The sequence below is a fragment of the Equus asinus genome, chromosome 25 (assembly GCF_041296235.1).
Source record: "Equus asinus isolate D_3611 breed Donkey chromosome 25, EquAss-T2T_v2, whole genome shotgun sequence".
NCBI lineage: Eukaryota > Metazoa > Chordata > Mammalia > Perissodactyla > Equidae > Equus > Equus asinus.
The window spans coordinates 22,151,374-22,168,522 of NC_091814.1; the positions used below are offsets into that span (position 1 = coordinate 22,151,374).

Consider the following 17,149-nt stretch of genomic DNA (forward strand, 5'->3'; position numbering starts at 1 on the left):
CGCAACAAAAAGAATAAAATACCTTGGGGTAAATTTAACTAAGGAAGTGAAGGACCTATATAATGAAAATTACAAGGCCTTTCTGAGAGAATTGGATGATGACATAAGGAGATGGAAAGACATCCCATGTACATGGATTGGAAGAATAAACATAGTTAAAATGTCCATTCTACCTAAAGCAATCTACAGATTCAACACCATCCCAATCAGAATCCCAATGACATTCTTTACAGAATTAGAACAAAGAATCCTAAAATGCATATGGGGCAACAAAAGACCCCGAATTGCTAAAGCAATCCTGAGAAAAAAGAACAAAACGGGAGGCATCACAATCCCTGACTTCAAAACATACTACAAAGCTGCAGTAATCAAAACAGCATGGTACTGGTACAAAAACAGGTGCACAGATCAATGGAACAGAATTGAAAGCCCAGAAATAAAACCACACATCTATGGACAGCTTATCTTTGACAAAGGAGCTGAGGGCATACAATGGAGAAAAGAAAGTCTTTTCAACAAATGGTGCTGGGAAAACTGGAAAGCCACATGTAAAAGAATGAAAATTGACCATTCTTTTTCACCATTCACCAAAATAAACTCAAAATGGATTAAAGACCTAAAGGTGAGACCTGAAACCATAAGGCTTCTGGAAGAAAACGTAGGCAGTACACTCTTTGACATCAGTATTAAAAGGATCTTTTCGGACACCATGCCTTCTCAGAGAAGGGAAACAATAGAAAGAATAAACAAATGGGACTTCATCAGATTAAAGAGCTTCTTCAAGGCAAATGAAAACAGGATTGAAACAAAAAAACAACCCACTAACTGGGAAAAAATATTTGCAAGTCATATATCTGACAAAGGCTTAATATCCTTAATGTATAAAGAACTCTCACAACTCAATCAGAAAACATCAAACAACCCAATCAAAAAATGGGCTGGAGACATGAACAGACATTTCTCCAAAGAAGATATACTGATGGCCAATAGGCACATGAAAAGATGCTCATCATCGCTGATCATCAGGGAAATGCAAATCAAAACTACACTAAGATATCACCTTACACCCGTTAGAAGGACAAAAATATCTAAAACTAATAGCAACAAATGTTGGAGAGGTTGCGGAGAAAAAGGAACACTCATACACTGCTGGTGGGAATGCAAACTGGTGCAGCCACTATGGAAAACAGTATGGAGATTCCTCAAAAAACTGAAAATAGAACTACCATATGATCCAGCCATCCCACTACTGGGTATTTATCCAAAGAGCCTGAAGTCAGCAATCCTAAAAGTCCTGTGCACCCCAATGTTTATAGCAGCACTGTTTACAATAGCCAAGATGTGGAAGCAACCTAAGTGCCCATCAACAGACGAATGGATAAAGAAGATGTGGTACATATATACAATGGAATACTACTCAGCTGCAAAACAGAACAAAATCATTCCATTTGCAATAACATGGATGGACCTTGAGAGAATTATGTTAAGTGAAATAAGCCAGCAAGAGAACGATAATCTGTATATGACTCCACTCATATGAGGAATTTAAAACTATGGACTAAGAACAGTTTAGTGGATACCAGGGGAAAGGTGGGGTGGGGGGTGGGCACAAAGGGTGAAGTGGTGCACCTACAACATGACTGACAAACATTAATGTACAATTGAAATTTCACAAGATTGTAACCTATCAATAATTCAATAAAAAAAACTGGAAAAAAAAAGATGTGATAATAATGTCTAATTGAGACATCAGGAAAGTCTCCATGAAGCAAATCACTTTTGAGATTGATTTTGAAGAATGGTTAGGGTTTCAAAAAACAGATGGATAAAAAAGAAATTCAAGATAGAGTAAAAGCAATGAAGAGAAGTAATGAAATCAGGAAAGCCAGGCACATATGAGGAACAACTATTAGAGGTGTTTTTACTACAGGATAGGGCCAAGTTTGTTAAGGCCAGGTTGGAGCCAGACTGTGAATGGCATTGGCTTCCAAGACAAAGGATTTGTATTTAATTCAAGAGGCAATAACCCTAACTCCACACTAACCCTTGCTATGCAACAAGCCAGATAAGGTTTTATAACCTGGGATTCAGCTGAGAAAAATATAGAGAATGGGAACTGCCCAGAGCTGAGGATTAGGAGGATAATTTGAACAATGATAGAGCAAGGGAATTCTTGGTGGCAGTTATTGTGTCACTGAAAACACTGATCAGAAAACTAAGAGAAGAAGGAATAAACAAGAGACAGGACAATAGGATGAGAATGAAGATTTCACAGAAATTAGGGATAGGAAAGAAGGAAAATAATGTGGCTGGAAAGGAGAGGTTCAGTTTGATATCTCAGAGGCAGAGCAGGTTGAGTGGTGGCTAATAAAGCGTGCTATTTTAAGTAGTAGCAGAGAAAATGGAGATGGAGGTCACTGGAGTTGTACCAGGGTAGGTCACCAATGAATCCCTAGCACCTAGTGTAGTGCCTGGGAATTAGTGAGTAGATGTGAGTGTAATATATTAATCAGATCATCACCAAAGATTAATGTAAATATACCCTCAATGGTTAGAGACACGAAGAAGAGAGGAAAACTGAGTGACATGCTGACATCTCTGCAAATAGTGGGCGGGTTACCAGGAAAACAACTCATAACGACAAAGGAGAAAATCTAGTGTAAGGAAGCACCATGATACTCAAAAGAAGAAAAACAGCTGAGTAACAGTAGTCAAAAACACTAAGCTTCAGGGAGACAGACAGTGCATACTCTAATTCTTCGTCCCCTTAGCAATGGCATAGACATATTACTTAATACTGAATTAATCAAAGGTAATGGGACTTTTCAGAGTCTTCTGCAGAAAGCAGAATCCCAGAACGTCCTACAAACAGAAGACTACTTCACAAAACTATAAAAGGAAGAAAAAACCTTGCACCCACAGCCCACAAGAGGCCCGAGCTCAAGGAGGACCCTCCACATGGCTCAGGAGCTCTCAGCAGAGCACAGGGCCATCAGATAGACGGGTCCTGGACAGAGGAATGAGGCCCTCCTGACATGGCCAACTTGAGCTCTCATCTCATCCATAATACTGCAACTCTACAGCCACTCTCTTCCCAGCACCAGAATCTGCGTCATAGAGGGTAGGAACTCTGGCAATCCCTTGTATCTAATAAACAACTCCCATCGATTTCCCAGTCCAGGGCCCCACCCATCCATCCCTGTCAGTAGCTCTGACTGTTGGCACCAGAGAGCAGGCTTTGAAAATCACTCACATATTATTGGTGCTCTCCATCCCTATCTTCACCCATTGGTGCATATATACCCTGAATCGCCTCAGGTCTAAGAGTGTGAATCTCAGAAGCTGTGTGGACAACCACTGTTCTAACTGTACTCTCATCCTGACACTGCTGCTGCTATAACAGTCCCAGGACAAGAACATGAACAAGCTGCTGCTTTGGGTCTCTGTCCTCACCAGTCTCCCAGAAGCCTTTGCTCAGACAGGTAAGGTGGTCAGGGAATGGTCAAGGAGCATGAGATGACAAAGAGGTTGAATGTGGTATTTTTTCCCCCTGCATTTATGATGAAGGTCATCATATTTCTTTCTCTGTCCCACAGACTTCAGTGGGAAGGTATTTGTGTTCCCTAGAGAATCCTCTAGTGACCATGTGAACTTGATCACAAAGCTGGAGAAACCGCTGCAGAAGTTTACTGTGTGTTTTCGAGCCTATAGTGACCTCTCCCGTGCCTACAGCTTCTTCTCCTACAACATCTGGACCAAGGATAATGAGCTACTAATTTATAAAGACAAAGTCGGACAGTATGCTTTACACATTGGAGGCACAAAAGTTATTGCCAAAGCTATCGAGCAGTTCCCCAGCCCTGTGCACATCTGCACTAGCTGGGAGTCTTCCTCGGGCATTGCTGAATTTTGGGTCAATGGGAAGCCGCTGGTGAAAAAGGGCCTGAAGCAGGGTTATTCTGTGGGAGTTAACCCCAAGATTGTCCTGGGACAGGAGCAGGATTCCTATGGAGGAGGGTTTAATCAGAACCAGTCCTTTGTGGGAGAGATTGGAGATTTGTACATGTGGGACTCTGTGCTGTCTCCAGAAGAGATTCTGCCTGGGTATAAGGGTTCCCCCCTCAATCCCAATATCCTGGACTGGCGGGCTCTGAGCTATGAGGTAGAAGGATATGTTGTCATCAAGCCCCTGGTGTGGCACTGAGGTCTTGAACCAACAAAACCACTTGAAAATGAAATAATCAACATCCGAGAGATCTGCTAAAGGCAACTGGAGACTAGATCCTATATCCGTAGCTCTTATTCTTTAATTTCCTGTTTACATGTGTGCCTAATAAAAAAATACATATATATATTGTATTATGCCACCTGCATTTGTTTAGTGCTTGTCATAGTCCCAAACATTTTCTCTTATATCTACTTATTTGGAAATTGGTGTTTCATTATCCAGAAAAATCAAGTTGCAAAGCATTGGGAGGGAAACCTTTAGGTAACTAAAAAGATATATCACCAAGCCAGAGCACTCCATGAGTAGGGTAGTAGCAACACTTACAAGCTACTCATAATCATTAACAATTCAAAATGTGTGTAGAATTGCAACACAAATCCTTCTATTTGGTTTTCCGGCTACAAATCATTCAAAAAGAGGTCTGAGTTTATGCCAGGGAGACAACTATAATGAGATGAGTAAGCAGTAGTTGAGAACCTGACGACAAGTAATGAGAAGGGGGAAAAAACTGCAAGCAGCGGGAATAAAAACTAAAAATGCATTCGAGTCTGAAATCATTTTGTGTGAAGGGAAACACGCCTTTTTTTCTCAAAAATCCCAGGGGTACTGTACAGTGGTTGATTTTCATAATGCTGTCCTGAAGTCATCAAGCATATTGCTCACATGTCCCAGTTTAAAACCCAGATCCCCACCTCATACAGAATGTAACTTAAACCCTTGAACATAACATTGCCCTCCCTAACCTGGTCCCTACTTACCTCTTTCAGATGCAGCTCTTAGCACGGCAGCTGGCATCCTAATTATAACACCTCAAAATAGTTGTCAGATGTTATTTGTAGTCATTATTATCATTATTATGAAAATCATGAAGCATAGTGCCTGGCACATCCTCAACAGATAGGAGGTGACTTTTCAGAGAAGCAAGGACCCCAAAGAGAATTTTGCTGCATGTAGAGGGTAAGGCAGGCTTTGTCCACAGATAATGGAGCATGAAGCCAAGGAAAATCAGAAAGCATCCAGGAGAGCTTCAGAATGATAACCAAAGTGACTACTTCAAACTTACGTGTCCACTCACCCAGGATGGAAAAAGAGGCAGGCACCAAATATAAGGAAGTAGGGTAGAATCTGGGAACTCCATAATTGAGCAATGGAGTCAGGGCAGAGAGGAGTAGATAGAATCTGGGGAGATTTGCTTAAGTGGAGTTGCAGGGGAGGGCTTCCTAAGAACATCTCAATCTCAGGGAAGGTAGAAATCATTCAGAACATCAACTTAGTTAGACTGGGACTTTAGCAATGTAGGAAATTAGATTCCAATTGCCATCTCGTGACTCAAGGCTTGCTTATGGTTTCTTAATGTTAACCACCTTTCCATAAACTTACACCATGAGAACTAGAAAGACCTGTTTCTTCTCGCATAGCACACATTTCCGCCAAGAGCACGTAGACATGCTTTTTGCCCTAACAGTGTGTTAGTGCTCAATAGCAGACTACCTGTTTCAGTTTAACAGTGCCTTCTGCCAAGGAACCTAAAACAAGCTTTAAGAAATGAAGCCAAGGGCCAGCTCCATTGCCAAGTGGTTAAGTTCACATGCTCTGCTGCGGCAGCCCAGGGTTTCAGCTGGTTCAGATCCTAGGCACGGACATGGCACTGCTCATCAGGCCACGTTGAGGTGGCATCCCACATGCCACAACTAGAAGGACCTGCAACTAAGACATACAACTATGTACCAGGGGGGATTTGAGGAGATAAAACAGGGGGAAAAATAATGAAGCCAATGTCCACTCAAGTGCGTCATCCATTCATTCAATTATTTATTGAGCAAGTACTCGATGCTAGGCACTACGCAAGCTGAAAATACAATATTGAGTGAAACAGTCATGGTGCTTGCTTTTTTGGTGTTGATATTCTAATAGGTCTGTTTCATCTTATTATAGATTCTTTCTAACAATAATCAGCCTGGGTTGTAAACCATAGCTCACATCCTTCAGCTTTCTTCTATCTCAGGTTGATATCCTACTTCCCCTCCAACTCTCACTGAGTTAGAGGTATCATTTATTTTTGGTGATCATTTGCAAATTCTTCCATGGCTCCTAAGTCTAGTGTTTCATTCTAGTTTCTTACTTTAGGGAGCCTCTTCGCCCTGAGATGGCTCTTTTGGACAAAACCCAAGATGACCACATCAGCTCTGTCTTCTACATGGCCTATACCTCATCCAAAATAAACACTCATGCATCCCTTGTCCCCATAAATTCTAGGAGTCCAGGATGAACTTAATGCACCAATACTTTGCTGTTTCTACAGTGACATCAGTCTTTCTCAAGTCTCCCAATAGCAAGGAGCATATTTGAAGCTTTCTGAGCGATTCCATGGAAGCCCCCTCACTAGGCTTGAGGTAAAGGAAACAGAAAGACCAAAACAATCCTCTCAAGGTACCAGGAACATGACCCACTACTCTCTCAAAGCAACAACAGCAAAGCCGCGGCTCTTCTTCGGAGAAGTTCTTCCCTATTCCACATTCTGTCTACTCTGCACACCTTGTTCTGGCCAAGGGACACAAGAGTCATTGAGCTGGGAAAAACGGTTCTTAACCATTTCCTTTGTAAATTCTTCTTATGAGAGGATCTGTGTCATGCCCTTTTTATTATCTAATATTTCTCATATTGATGGCTCATTCAAAATGGAAGAAAGAAGAGTTTCATTTTAACATCATTTAAAATAGAGATGGGATTTCTGACAACTTGCTTTGAGCATTTTTCTCAGATACAGTGGTTGTCACAACAAAGAAGGCCCCAAAAGTCACAGAGGAAACTACTTGAGTCATTCAGAATTCATAAGGAAAATAGAAGGACCTGGAAGGTATAATGACCCAGGAACATGATTGGAGGGTGATTCAGTGTCAAGAAACTTGATAATTGCCACTTTCCCCACACTCGTCACTAAGGCTAGTGGAACCTAGGGAACAAGTAGTACACAAGATGTGCAAAGAGTAGCTAAAACCTGGAGTCATCTCTAATAAGAAAAGCAATTTTTGAGCCTCTATCTCATGCAAGTTAGGATGTGGTTGTTTGTGTGGTTGCAGAAAAACAGGTCAGAGCATCTAGTCACATGGCTCCAGGACTGACTTTACCAGAGAAGTCTATAAAAGACTTTTCCTTGATGAAGGGGCTTGCAGTTTTCTCTGTGTTTTAGAGGAGAAACTCTGTGGAGAGGCCTGAGGTTAAAGCAATGAGGTCTCCTTGAGTTCAGGATATGACTTAGCTCAGACTTGAGTTGGGATGAGGATGAAAAAGAGATGTTTCTCTTATCTTCTCTAGAGAGCACCAATGAGTAGTCATATTTGAAGAGCAATGTGGAGAGATTTTAGGTATTCATGGCAATTTCTATTGCTTAGAAAGAATAGGTGTCCAAGAACATTCAAAAAACAGAAGGAAGGGGCTGGCCCGGTGGCACAGCAGTTCAGTTAGCATATTCCACTTCAGCAGCCTGGGGTTCGGTCAAGATAGCGCCAGTCTTCCTTGGCAATGAAGAGGAGGATTGGTGGCAGATGTTAGTTCAGGGCTAATCTTCCTTAAAAAAAGAAAGAAAACAAGGAAAAGTGAAACATGACCTGAGTCTCCTTTAATTCTAACCTTCAGAGGACTAAAGAGTTCATTAACTTATACACTGAGCTTCACTAGTGTTCCAGAACTTTTCATTTAGGTTTTGTCTGGCTGTGGCAGTTCTTCTCTGAGTCCAATATGGGAGATGCCTAGAGGTACCACCATATAGTTGGAGCAGCAGCAAGGCACATGCATCATGTCACATACAACCAAGGATCCAGGAGCAAAACTAATTTATTGTTACTGATAAACTGCACTGAGGCTCACAGTCTACAAGGGGCTAGTCCAGCTGCTTCTGGAGTGAAAAGAAAGGCAAGTATAAAGCACCTCACCTACAGCTGTAGCTGCTGGAGCAACTCCTCATTGTAGCCTCATGGGGTTCTTGTGAGGATTAGATGTGATGACAAATACAAAGCACCTACTCAGTACACGTTCTGGCACAGGATAAGTCCTCAGGAAGTGTTAGCTATGATGACAAAGAGGATGAGAATCATTACCTAAAACTTTAAATCATCTGCCTTAACTTCTTGGCATATTCTTACAAATAAAAAGAAATATTCATGCTTCATTTTCAGTCCCTGCTGCCAAACCTTATCTTTACCTGACTAAACCCATGGATGTGTCCTGCTAGTAGAAGAAATGGGAAGCTCTTTCTACAGACACTGAGGGGCACCACATTTGACTTTTATACAAGCGCATTTTCACCAATAGTAACTAAACAAGGACACTATGCTAACAAGGATTCAAAAGATAGCGCCATGTGACATTCAACACATCTTCTGAGTTGAGCTATTTTTCCCTAGGAAAAAAGTACCAGGCCTTGTGAGCCCGAAGCTTGCCCAGTATTCCTTGCATGATCTCTTTGTAATGAGATCCTCTGGCTCATTTCTGAATTCTGACTGCACACAGACCCACGGGATGCACAGTAAGTCTCTTGGCAAATTAACCCAGGGGACAAAAGCCAGACAACAGAATTCTCCTCTGAGAGTCCCTTCCAAATCAGAGTTTACAGTGGCAGCTCCTCTAAAGGGAAAGTCAACAGGGCCAGAGATCTCAATGTGAATGTGTCACCTTGCACTTCAGCCTGAGTCAAGCGAAATGTAAGTGACCTAATAATCCAATAGGGCTGACCTAGAACCTGAGCTGAGGCTGAGCTTTGAAAGACACCAAGATGCTGTTATTTCTTTTGGCAAAAAAATGACAGTTGGTTTTCGTGGCATTGCAGTGATGTTCTGTAAAATGTCATGATTGCCTGGCATGCTCTAAAACCAGAAAAGAGCACAGGCAGATTCCACAGACTCAAGAAGGTGGGTGGACTCTTTGGGGTATGAGGTGGCTTCTGTCCCAAAGAAAAGTCATCATTCTCTTGCTTATTCAAATAGTTCATGTCATCATCAGTTTCTTAAGAAGTCAACTCCTCCATTCCTGGCTCCATAAATCATTTTGTTTAAAATGAAAGGAAAGGACTGGACAGGAAGTCTGGCAAAAAGACAATTGTCGTTATTTTTTTAACTGTATAATTCTTTTACACACAAAATATCATTACTGCAGCTTAGCCTACCTTGTATATTTTAATTTTTTAAAATGCAGATTCTGTTTCTAAGCACAGATTTTGCTTATAAAGATTCAGATCATTTTAAATACCTGTGATTTTTGTCAATTTCTTCCCTTTGCAAATGGTGTTTCCTACACCCTCAAAGTGTGTTTTTTCCCTCTATTTTCTTTTTCTTTTTCCTCTAATAGGAATATTGGCTTCATGACTGAAATTTTGATGCATGAGCACATTTCAGTATTCTTACTCCCCCACGGGGTTTTTATCCGTCTGGAATATATAAATCATTTTGAAAGCTCCTTTCTGTTATATACCATGCTTTTGAGATTATCTACTGGAATGTCCCTGACACAGAAATACCCTTAGGGTCCAGTCTCAGAGAAGACCCAGAATATATGTGGGAGAAGGGCTCTTGCTACTGTGCCCAGTGGCAGTCACTTCTGACTGGGCAGAGACTCAGAGGAGCAGCCAGAAGGAAAAAAGGAGCTGGCCGTTTAGTGCTAAAACTGTCCTTCAGTTCATTGATGCTCAAGAACTCATCCTGGCCAATCTCCACTGGTAGAACTGACCTACCCATTCCACACACTTCTTTGGCTCCATGGTGCTCTCTGTGACCTCTTCTCCCTTCCCAAGGTGAACACTGGCATCTGTTGCAACCTGATTTCTTCTGTTTAGGAGTGTAAGAAGACCAAGGAGGGCTAACAATGTGATTTACTCCCGCATTCCATACCTCGCCACCTCTTTTACTGGGGTCTGTCTCACCTCCAGGGACAATAACAGCCCTCTATTTGTCATTTGAGCCACATATTCCACTACAGTGACAATTTTGGATTGCTTCTGCACTTCAAAAAGAGACAGGTTAAAAAGTGAGATAAGTAGGCAATTGCCCTTAATCTATAAGGGATGCTAAAACATCCCTGGAGATGTAGCAAGATGGAGGAAGATGCATAATAGAAATCCTGACATGGAGAGTAACGTGGTTGGGAAGAATACTGGGAAAAATCAGGGTGAGTGGATGACACCAACTCTAGAAAGTACAGCTAGCCACTAAAGTGAACTCTATGGAAGGCGTATACCAATTACTGAAGAGCTCTTTTGTTTATTTATTTGTTTCGGTTAAAGGAAATAAGATTTTGGCTGCAGCTGAGTTCTTGGGGCAGGAGAAATGATAGTTCCCCCTAGTGGTGGTGCTTCACCTTTCCCTCACACGCTACACACCTTTCCTCTAAATCAATAGTACAGGTGGCCCTCCGTATAGGCTGATGCAGAACCCACCCAAGGATACAAGGGACTAAGGGAGACGAACATCCTCAGATTTTGGTATCCGTGTGGGTTCCTGGAACCAATCCCCCTATGGACACCCAGGGAGACTATACTAACAACATGGAAAGAATGTTGCTTTGAACATTGCATTGAACATTTGCATTGTTCTGTGCTCCCACATGTCTTGATCTGGCCTTTTATTGCATTTGTTCCCCCAAGTTTTAAGAATATCTTTTCTTAAGATAGCCTCTTATTGTCTGTTCAATCCAAATATGCACCATAGGCAATAAAGTTACTTCTTTTCTCCCTTTTTTTTCCTTTCCTGTGCTTATGTACCTGGCTCATATTCCCTTGTCATCAGCTAAACTATCTATACCATTATAATCTATTCAAAGAAAGTAAATTCCTGTCTACACAAAGCATATTAACAACCAATCTGTGGCTGATTTGGAGTGAAAGCAGCACTTCTCAGACCCTAATTTAAAGATATCAGGGATTTTTTTTTCCTCCTCCTGACTCAATTCAGTTTAATATTTTCTTCCTCTTCCCTGTTCCACACATGTCTACAGTTTTCCTGGCTCAATATCTCCTTAACTATTTTTTGTCACTCACTGCAACAGGCTCATCAAGAAAGGGAAAAGGCATACACAATCTGTGGTTCTCATTGATGACGTATTTACAAAATTCTTTTTTGTTTACTCCCTGTAACTAGGCTTTCCAGCCCAAGACTACTGAAACTGTGGCCAGTAAGTCATCAATGACTTCCTTCTTGCTCAATGTGATGTCTGTTCTCAATTGTCATCCTCCTTGACTTCTTCAAGCTATATATGAGCCACACTTTTATGCTCAAAATTTTAAAAACGTTAAAATCCATCATAATTCTCACTCTAAACACAGCAGTGTAAAAACCCAAAGTTTCCTGTAATCTCGCCCCACTCCAACATCACCATTAACCCATGATAATATCAGGTGTATATTCTTTCAGACATTTTTACATAAATAAATATTTATATGCATTCACAGACACATGCACACACACATATTTTTAACCATCTGGCAGCATACTATATTATTGTTCTTTAAATAGCATTTTTGTCATTGTTTAATGTATTCCACACATCTGTCCACAGCAATACACCACAGGAGCACTGTCCAACAAAACTTTCACCACAGAAGGAAATATTTGATATCTTTGCCATCTAATAGAGTAGCCACGAGTCACATGTTGCTTTTTGGAGACTGAAATGTGGCTAGTGTGACTGATGAACTGAATTTTTACTTTTATTTAATTTTAATTAATTTAAATTTAAGTGGCCACAGCTCCATAGCTCTACCTCATCCTTTCTAAAAAGGTGCTAAGAGTTACACTGTCACTCTAATCTTTACCTATCCATTTGGTATCTGAGCGGTCTTTTAATTCTAAATTACTTTAATTATTAGTGGCACACTCGTTTCTACTTTAAACGTTTGCCTCCTTATTTTCCATGAGAGTACTTTCCACAACATTTTCTAGATTGTGTTTCCTAGATTCCTAGGAATCTGGATTCACTAAGAATCTAGAATGTTCTCTAGGTTTTTAGAGGAAGTTTCCTAGATGCACCAAAATCCTCCAGGCTGCTAGTGTTATCTTGTTCTTTAAGTAAAATGGCTCAAACCATCATTTGATATATGGTGGCAATCCCAGAGTCCCTCACCAGATTTCTAGGAAATATTGTATGTACTTGCAAGGGGGAAGGTAGGACAAGAGAGGCACTTATATTTCTTCCAGTTATTACTTCCTCACTCTGGATTCACCTTGTGCACGTGGTGCCCTTTTTCTGCACTGTGCCATCATCCAATTCCCTCTACTTCCCAAATACCACTAACTGAAGATTGGACATATAGCAGCTTTAAGTGAAGGTTTTGGACTCTTGAGGGACTTTACATTGCAATATAATTTAGCAAACAATTTAAAACCAAATATCACGCCCCTTTATTCTTCAAATTCTGCTGAAAGAAATTAATTCTTTCTTTCACTCAAGGTCCAGCCTTCCACCATTTGCTCTTCCTCGTCTCTCTTTTCCAACAACTTCCCTTTTTCTCCTTAGTTTACTTGCCCATAAACCCTCAAGTCCTGTTAATACTTCTACAACAAAGTCATTTTGCCAATGGTTTGTCTCATCCAGACCATCTAGGCTGAGCCCAGAATGCCTCATCCTCACTCCTACTAAAGCGCTCCTGAAGATCAACTCTCCTGAGAGTAATTCTGCTCCCTATACACTGTTACCAGAAGTTTCTCCTAAGTGACACCATTAATTGTAACTCCATGAGTCTAACTCTCTCACCCCCATTTTGTTGTCCCAGCTGCTCGTACTTTCCCTAGAAGAGAAATGGGCAAAGCTGGGATGGCATGGGCTCAGGCTTACACGTCATTAAAAGACAAAGCTTTCCATCAGTGCTCTACATAAACAACATATTCAGGATGAGAACTTGAAAAGATATTTGTGGTGGTCTCACATATTGGTGATTTCTTGGCCAGAGGCTTATGGGAAGATTAAATAAACAGCAAAAGCTGAAGATGGGGAGGGGAATAAGCTAGCCATATGACCTATGCCAGCACCCTCCTGATTATAGAGCACAGAAATAGACTCATTTTATGTGCATGTGCATCCTCTAAACTTCTTCCTCTATCCCTGTTCTAGAGCCCATTTTGTGGTGAGAATTTCTCCATGTTGACTCTTTGGATCACTTTCAGATGCTGAAACTGAAGAATGCAGAGAAAGGACCTCACAGAGGTGACAGAGTTCATTTTCCTAGGATTCTCCAGATTCCTGAACACCAGATCACCCTCTTTGTGGTTTTTCTCAGCCTGTACACCTTAAACTTGGCTGGCAATGCCATCATCGTGACCATCATCCACATTGATCATCGTCTCCACACACCCATGTACTTCTTTCTGAGCATGCTGGCTAGTTCAGAGATCGTGGACACACTAGTCATCATTCCACAGAGGCTCTCCAGCCTCATGGCCCAGAACCAGCCAATTTCCTTAGCAGGTTGTACCACTCAAATTTCTGCCTTTTTACCTTAGCCATAAGCAACTTCTTTCTGCTCACAGTGATGGGTTATGACCATTACATGGTCATCTGCAACCCCCTGAGATACACAGTCATCATGGGCAAGAGGGTATGTGTCCAGCTGATGTGTGGAGCCTTTGGCATTTGCCTGGCCATGACAGCTGTCCAGGTGACATCCATATTTACCTTACCCTTTTGTCATAGAGTGGTTGGTCATTTCTTCTGTGACATCCTCCCTGTGATGAAACTCTCCTGTATTGATACAACTATCAATGAGATGATCAATTTTGTTGTCAGTTTATTTGTGATCCTAGTTTCCATGAGCCTAGCCTTCACCTCCTATGTACTCATCATCTCTACCATCCTCCAGATCGCCTCAGCTGAGGGCTGGAAGAAAGCCTTTGCCACCTGTGCCTCCCACCTCACTGTGGTCATTGTCTACCCTGGCTGTGCCTCCATTGCCTACCTCAAACTCGAGTCAGGAAACTCTGTATAATAAGACCTCTTTCCCTCAGTGACCTACATGATCATCACCCCCATGCTGAAGCCTGTAGTTTATACCCTGAGGAACAAGGATGTCAAGGATGCTCTGTGCAAAGCTGTGGGTAGAAACATTTTTTAATACATTGACCCTTTATATAAAGAGTAACATGTCCTCGCTGCATCCAAAAACCTCACAAGTCTGTCCCGTGCAGTCTCTTCTGCTATGAGGTATGCACGTCTTGCTTCAGCACCCTTATTACAAAATCTTAATCTTCATTTCCGTATATTTCAAAGTTTTTTCCAGGCATTTTCAAGTGGGTATTTGAGAGATCAGGGAGAATGGGCATGATTTTTAAGAAAGCATATCCAAATTTCCAGGGTGGGGCAAAGAAGTTCTTAAAAGCATATTAAATATGATTATTTTATGTTTGAAAATAAAACCACAATCTCCATTACTTTCATAATACAACCTATGGAAAATAAAACTGGACAAGACCTTTCTAACAAGGTAAGAATAGTTAATAGTGAGGAAAAAAAATCATAACAGAACCTTTGGGAAATGTGTAACGCATGTATTAAAAAAAAAAACTAAGTTGGAAAACACTGGTTTTGTCCTTAAAATTGAGCCTTTATTATTTGATTTATACTAAAACCTTTCCTTCCTTTCAATATGGTCTTCAGAGTGCTGGCCATGGCCATAAATTGTGCACAGCTCTCATCTCTCTAATCTCACTGTGCTTGCCTGATTCTCTCTGGCTGCTAGTTCTCTCCATGGAGTCAGCTTCTCTCTAATCATTATAAAGAAAAATGAGTTGGTCAAAAACAGCTACACCCTGTTTAGAGTGAAAGCCATAAAAGTAGTCTTCATTTGCACACACATGGCACTTCCTGGATAATACCATAAATAAAAAATAGAACAAACAAACAGTGCCAGCAGTCAGGAGTAGTTCAGAGGTTAAATTTTTTAATCCTTCAATTCACCAAAAAAAAAACCCTCTCCCCCTCCTATGCCTTCTTTAAGGAAACCATCCTTTTCCCACAGAGCTTCCTGGGAGCTTATCTGGTTTCATGCCTGTACATATGTTCTATATGTTACCTTGGGTGATAGTGGGGAGGGTTAAAGACTTTTGTCATGTGCTTCTTTATACTAAAATATTTTGGTTAAGGATGCTTCTCTGTTTATCCCTTAGTGTCATTTGTCTTTTTATTTAAAGGAGAGATTTCCTTCCCTCTACTGAGAAGGGGTAGGTAATAATCCAAAGAGCTCATCCCCAGTAAGGTCTACGTTTACAGACTTCTGAGATTCTAGGTGGGAAGACCATAGTTCTTTAAAGGTCTAGTCATCTCTTTCTAGTTTCTGTCCTGTGTCTTTGCAATTTCTGCATCGTAGAAGAAAGGCTTCCTACAGGAGCTTTTGAAAGGTCAAAGACTGGGTCTGTGAGCCCTGGGCATGTTATCAGGTCTTCCCTGATGGTGTTCTTAGGATCAGCCACCATAGACCCAACTCCCCATACCTACTGAGGACATCCTCTGAAGAGTGACAGCATGCTTTCCTCCAGAATGAGAATGTCTCTCCTGACAGTATGAAAAGACCCCTTCCCGTTACTACCAAGGTTACCTACACTGCCAACTCTTAATTGTTACCACTGTCCTCAATTCCTCCTGGACAAGCAACTACTCTTACATTTTCAGACCTGTCCTTTTGTGTGTAGAAGGGAGGGTTGGTGTGAGCCAGAGGGGTAATGATGGAACAGTGGGTGGTGGTCAAACCTGTTCTAACTGCTCCAGCTGCAGTGGCTGCCTCCCCCTGCCCATCATTCCCTTCCTACTTCTCCACGCAGCCACTTTTTTGTCAGTTCAAGGATCAAAGATAAAAAGTTTCTCCAATATTCTTTCTCAATATAAATGCCCACAATAGTAGATACACCACAGGCCACTTGTACAATCAGAAGTGAAATGTCAGAGCTTCCAGAAAAGATGAGTCTTAAACCTTGAAGGAGAAACATCTCCTACTCCAGGTCTGTTGCCTAGAGTGGTTCAACTACATGTCCAACTTTTTAAAATAAACATATGTGTTTTAATTTTTTAGCTAATAAGGTGCTACGTTACAAGGTGGAAAGGGTAGAGGACCTGGAATCAGAAGTCCAGAGCTTAGGTCCTCACTCTGTACCCATCAGCATCTTTTATGAATATAATGTTTTTAATTCTGCCTCACTAGACACCAAAAAATATCTTTCAAACCCCTTGCCTATTTCTGCTCTGCAGACTGTTTGTTATCTAGTTATGGATGCTACCTTACATTGTCTTCAGCAGCATCATTTATCTCACTCCCACCCAGGCAATTAGTTGCTCTTTCTTATGTGCCCTTAAAGCTCTTTGGATGAAATTATATTAGCACAGTATTTTCTTATTGTACTTTCATTGCTTGATCATGAGTCTGTTTCTACTACTGGATCACAAGCATATTGAGATCAGGAACTGTTTTTCTCATTGTTATGCCCCATCCTGGAACGGTGCTCAGTAGAACAGGCATTCACTAAATCTTCATGTAATAGTTGAGAAACTACTATGTACACAGCACTATACTTGGACTTCCTGGCATGTTTTGGTAAGATAGACACACCTGTTCTGCTTCTCTGTCTCCTTTGCAGTTGGCCTTCACCTAAAAACACACATAAAGAGTAATAAGCAGGTCCCTAGTGATAGGATCACTTGGGTCTGTGTTTCTTCCTTCCCTGGATTTTCTGCCAACTTCTCAGTTGCCTCAAGACCCCTCTTAGTCTCAGTGTTAATTTAGTCATTGCACTAATTAATCCCTTAGCAACACAGAACCATAAACAGTTGAGTTTTTTTGATAAAGGACATGGAGTTACCATTAAAAAAAATCATTCTTACCCCTGCTAGGATATAACCTTCAAAACTTACTTAAAGAGAAATAACTTTTTAAACAAACAGTGACATGCCATA

At 41.1% G+C, this 17,149-nt stretch overlaps 1 protein-coding gene, 1 long non-coding RNA gene and 1 pseudogene across 2 annotated transcripts in view; 2 read left to right on the forward strand and 1 right to left on the reverse strand.

The window, feature by feature from the left end:
* The first annotated feature begins 3,252 nt into the window (after window positions 1-3,252).
* On the forward strand, window positions 3,253-4,745 carry LOC106835832 (serum amyloid P-component-like). The gene is made up of 2 exons (XM_014848431.3): window positions 3,253-3,482; window positions 3,597-4,745. The coding sequence occupies exons 1-2, from the start codon at window positions 3,419-3,421 to the stop codon at window positions 4,202-4,204; spliced, it is 672 nt and encodes a 223-aa protein (XP_014703917.2). The 5' UTR covers window positions 3,253-3,418; the 3' UTR covers window positions 4,205-4,745.
* Window positions 4,746-6,027: 1,282 nt separating this feature from the next.
* The window catches only part of LOC139041975 (uncharacterized), a 137,047-nt gene continuing 125,925 nt past the window's right edge, over window positions 6,028-17,149 (reverse strand). Inside the window, exons 2-3 of the long non-coding RNA XR_011498104.1 lie at window positions 8,161-8,294; window positions 6,028-7,796 (exon numbers count right to left, since the gene is read on the reverse strand). This is a non-coding gene — a long non-coding RNA (uncharacterized lncRNA). The remainder of the gene's footprint in view (window positions 7,797-8,160; window positions 8,295-17,149) is intronic.
* Window positions 13,394-14,321, forward strand: LOC106835806 (putative olfactory receptor 10J6; annotated as a pseudogene).

Coding starts and splice junctions, on each gene's coding strand:
- LOC106835832 (XM_014848431.3), top strand. CDS start 3,419: ATGAACAAGCTGCTGCTTTGGGTCTCTGTCCTCACCAGTCTCCCAGAA. Junction 3,483..3,596: donor AGAAGCCTTTGCTCAGACAG/GTAAGGTGGTCA, acceptor TCTGTCCCACAG/ACTTCAGTGGGAAGGTATTT.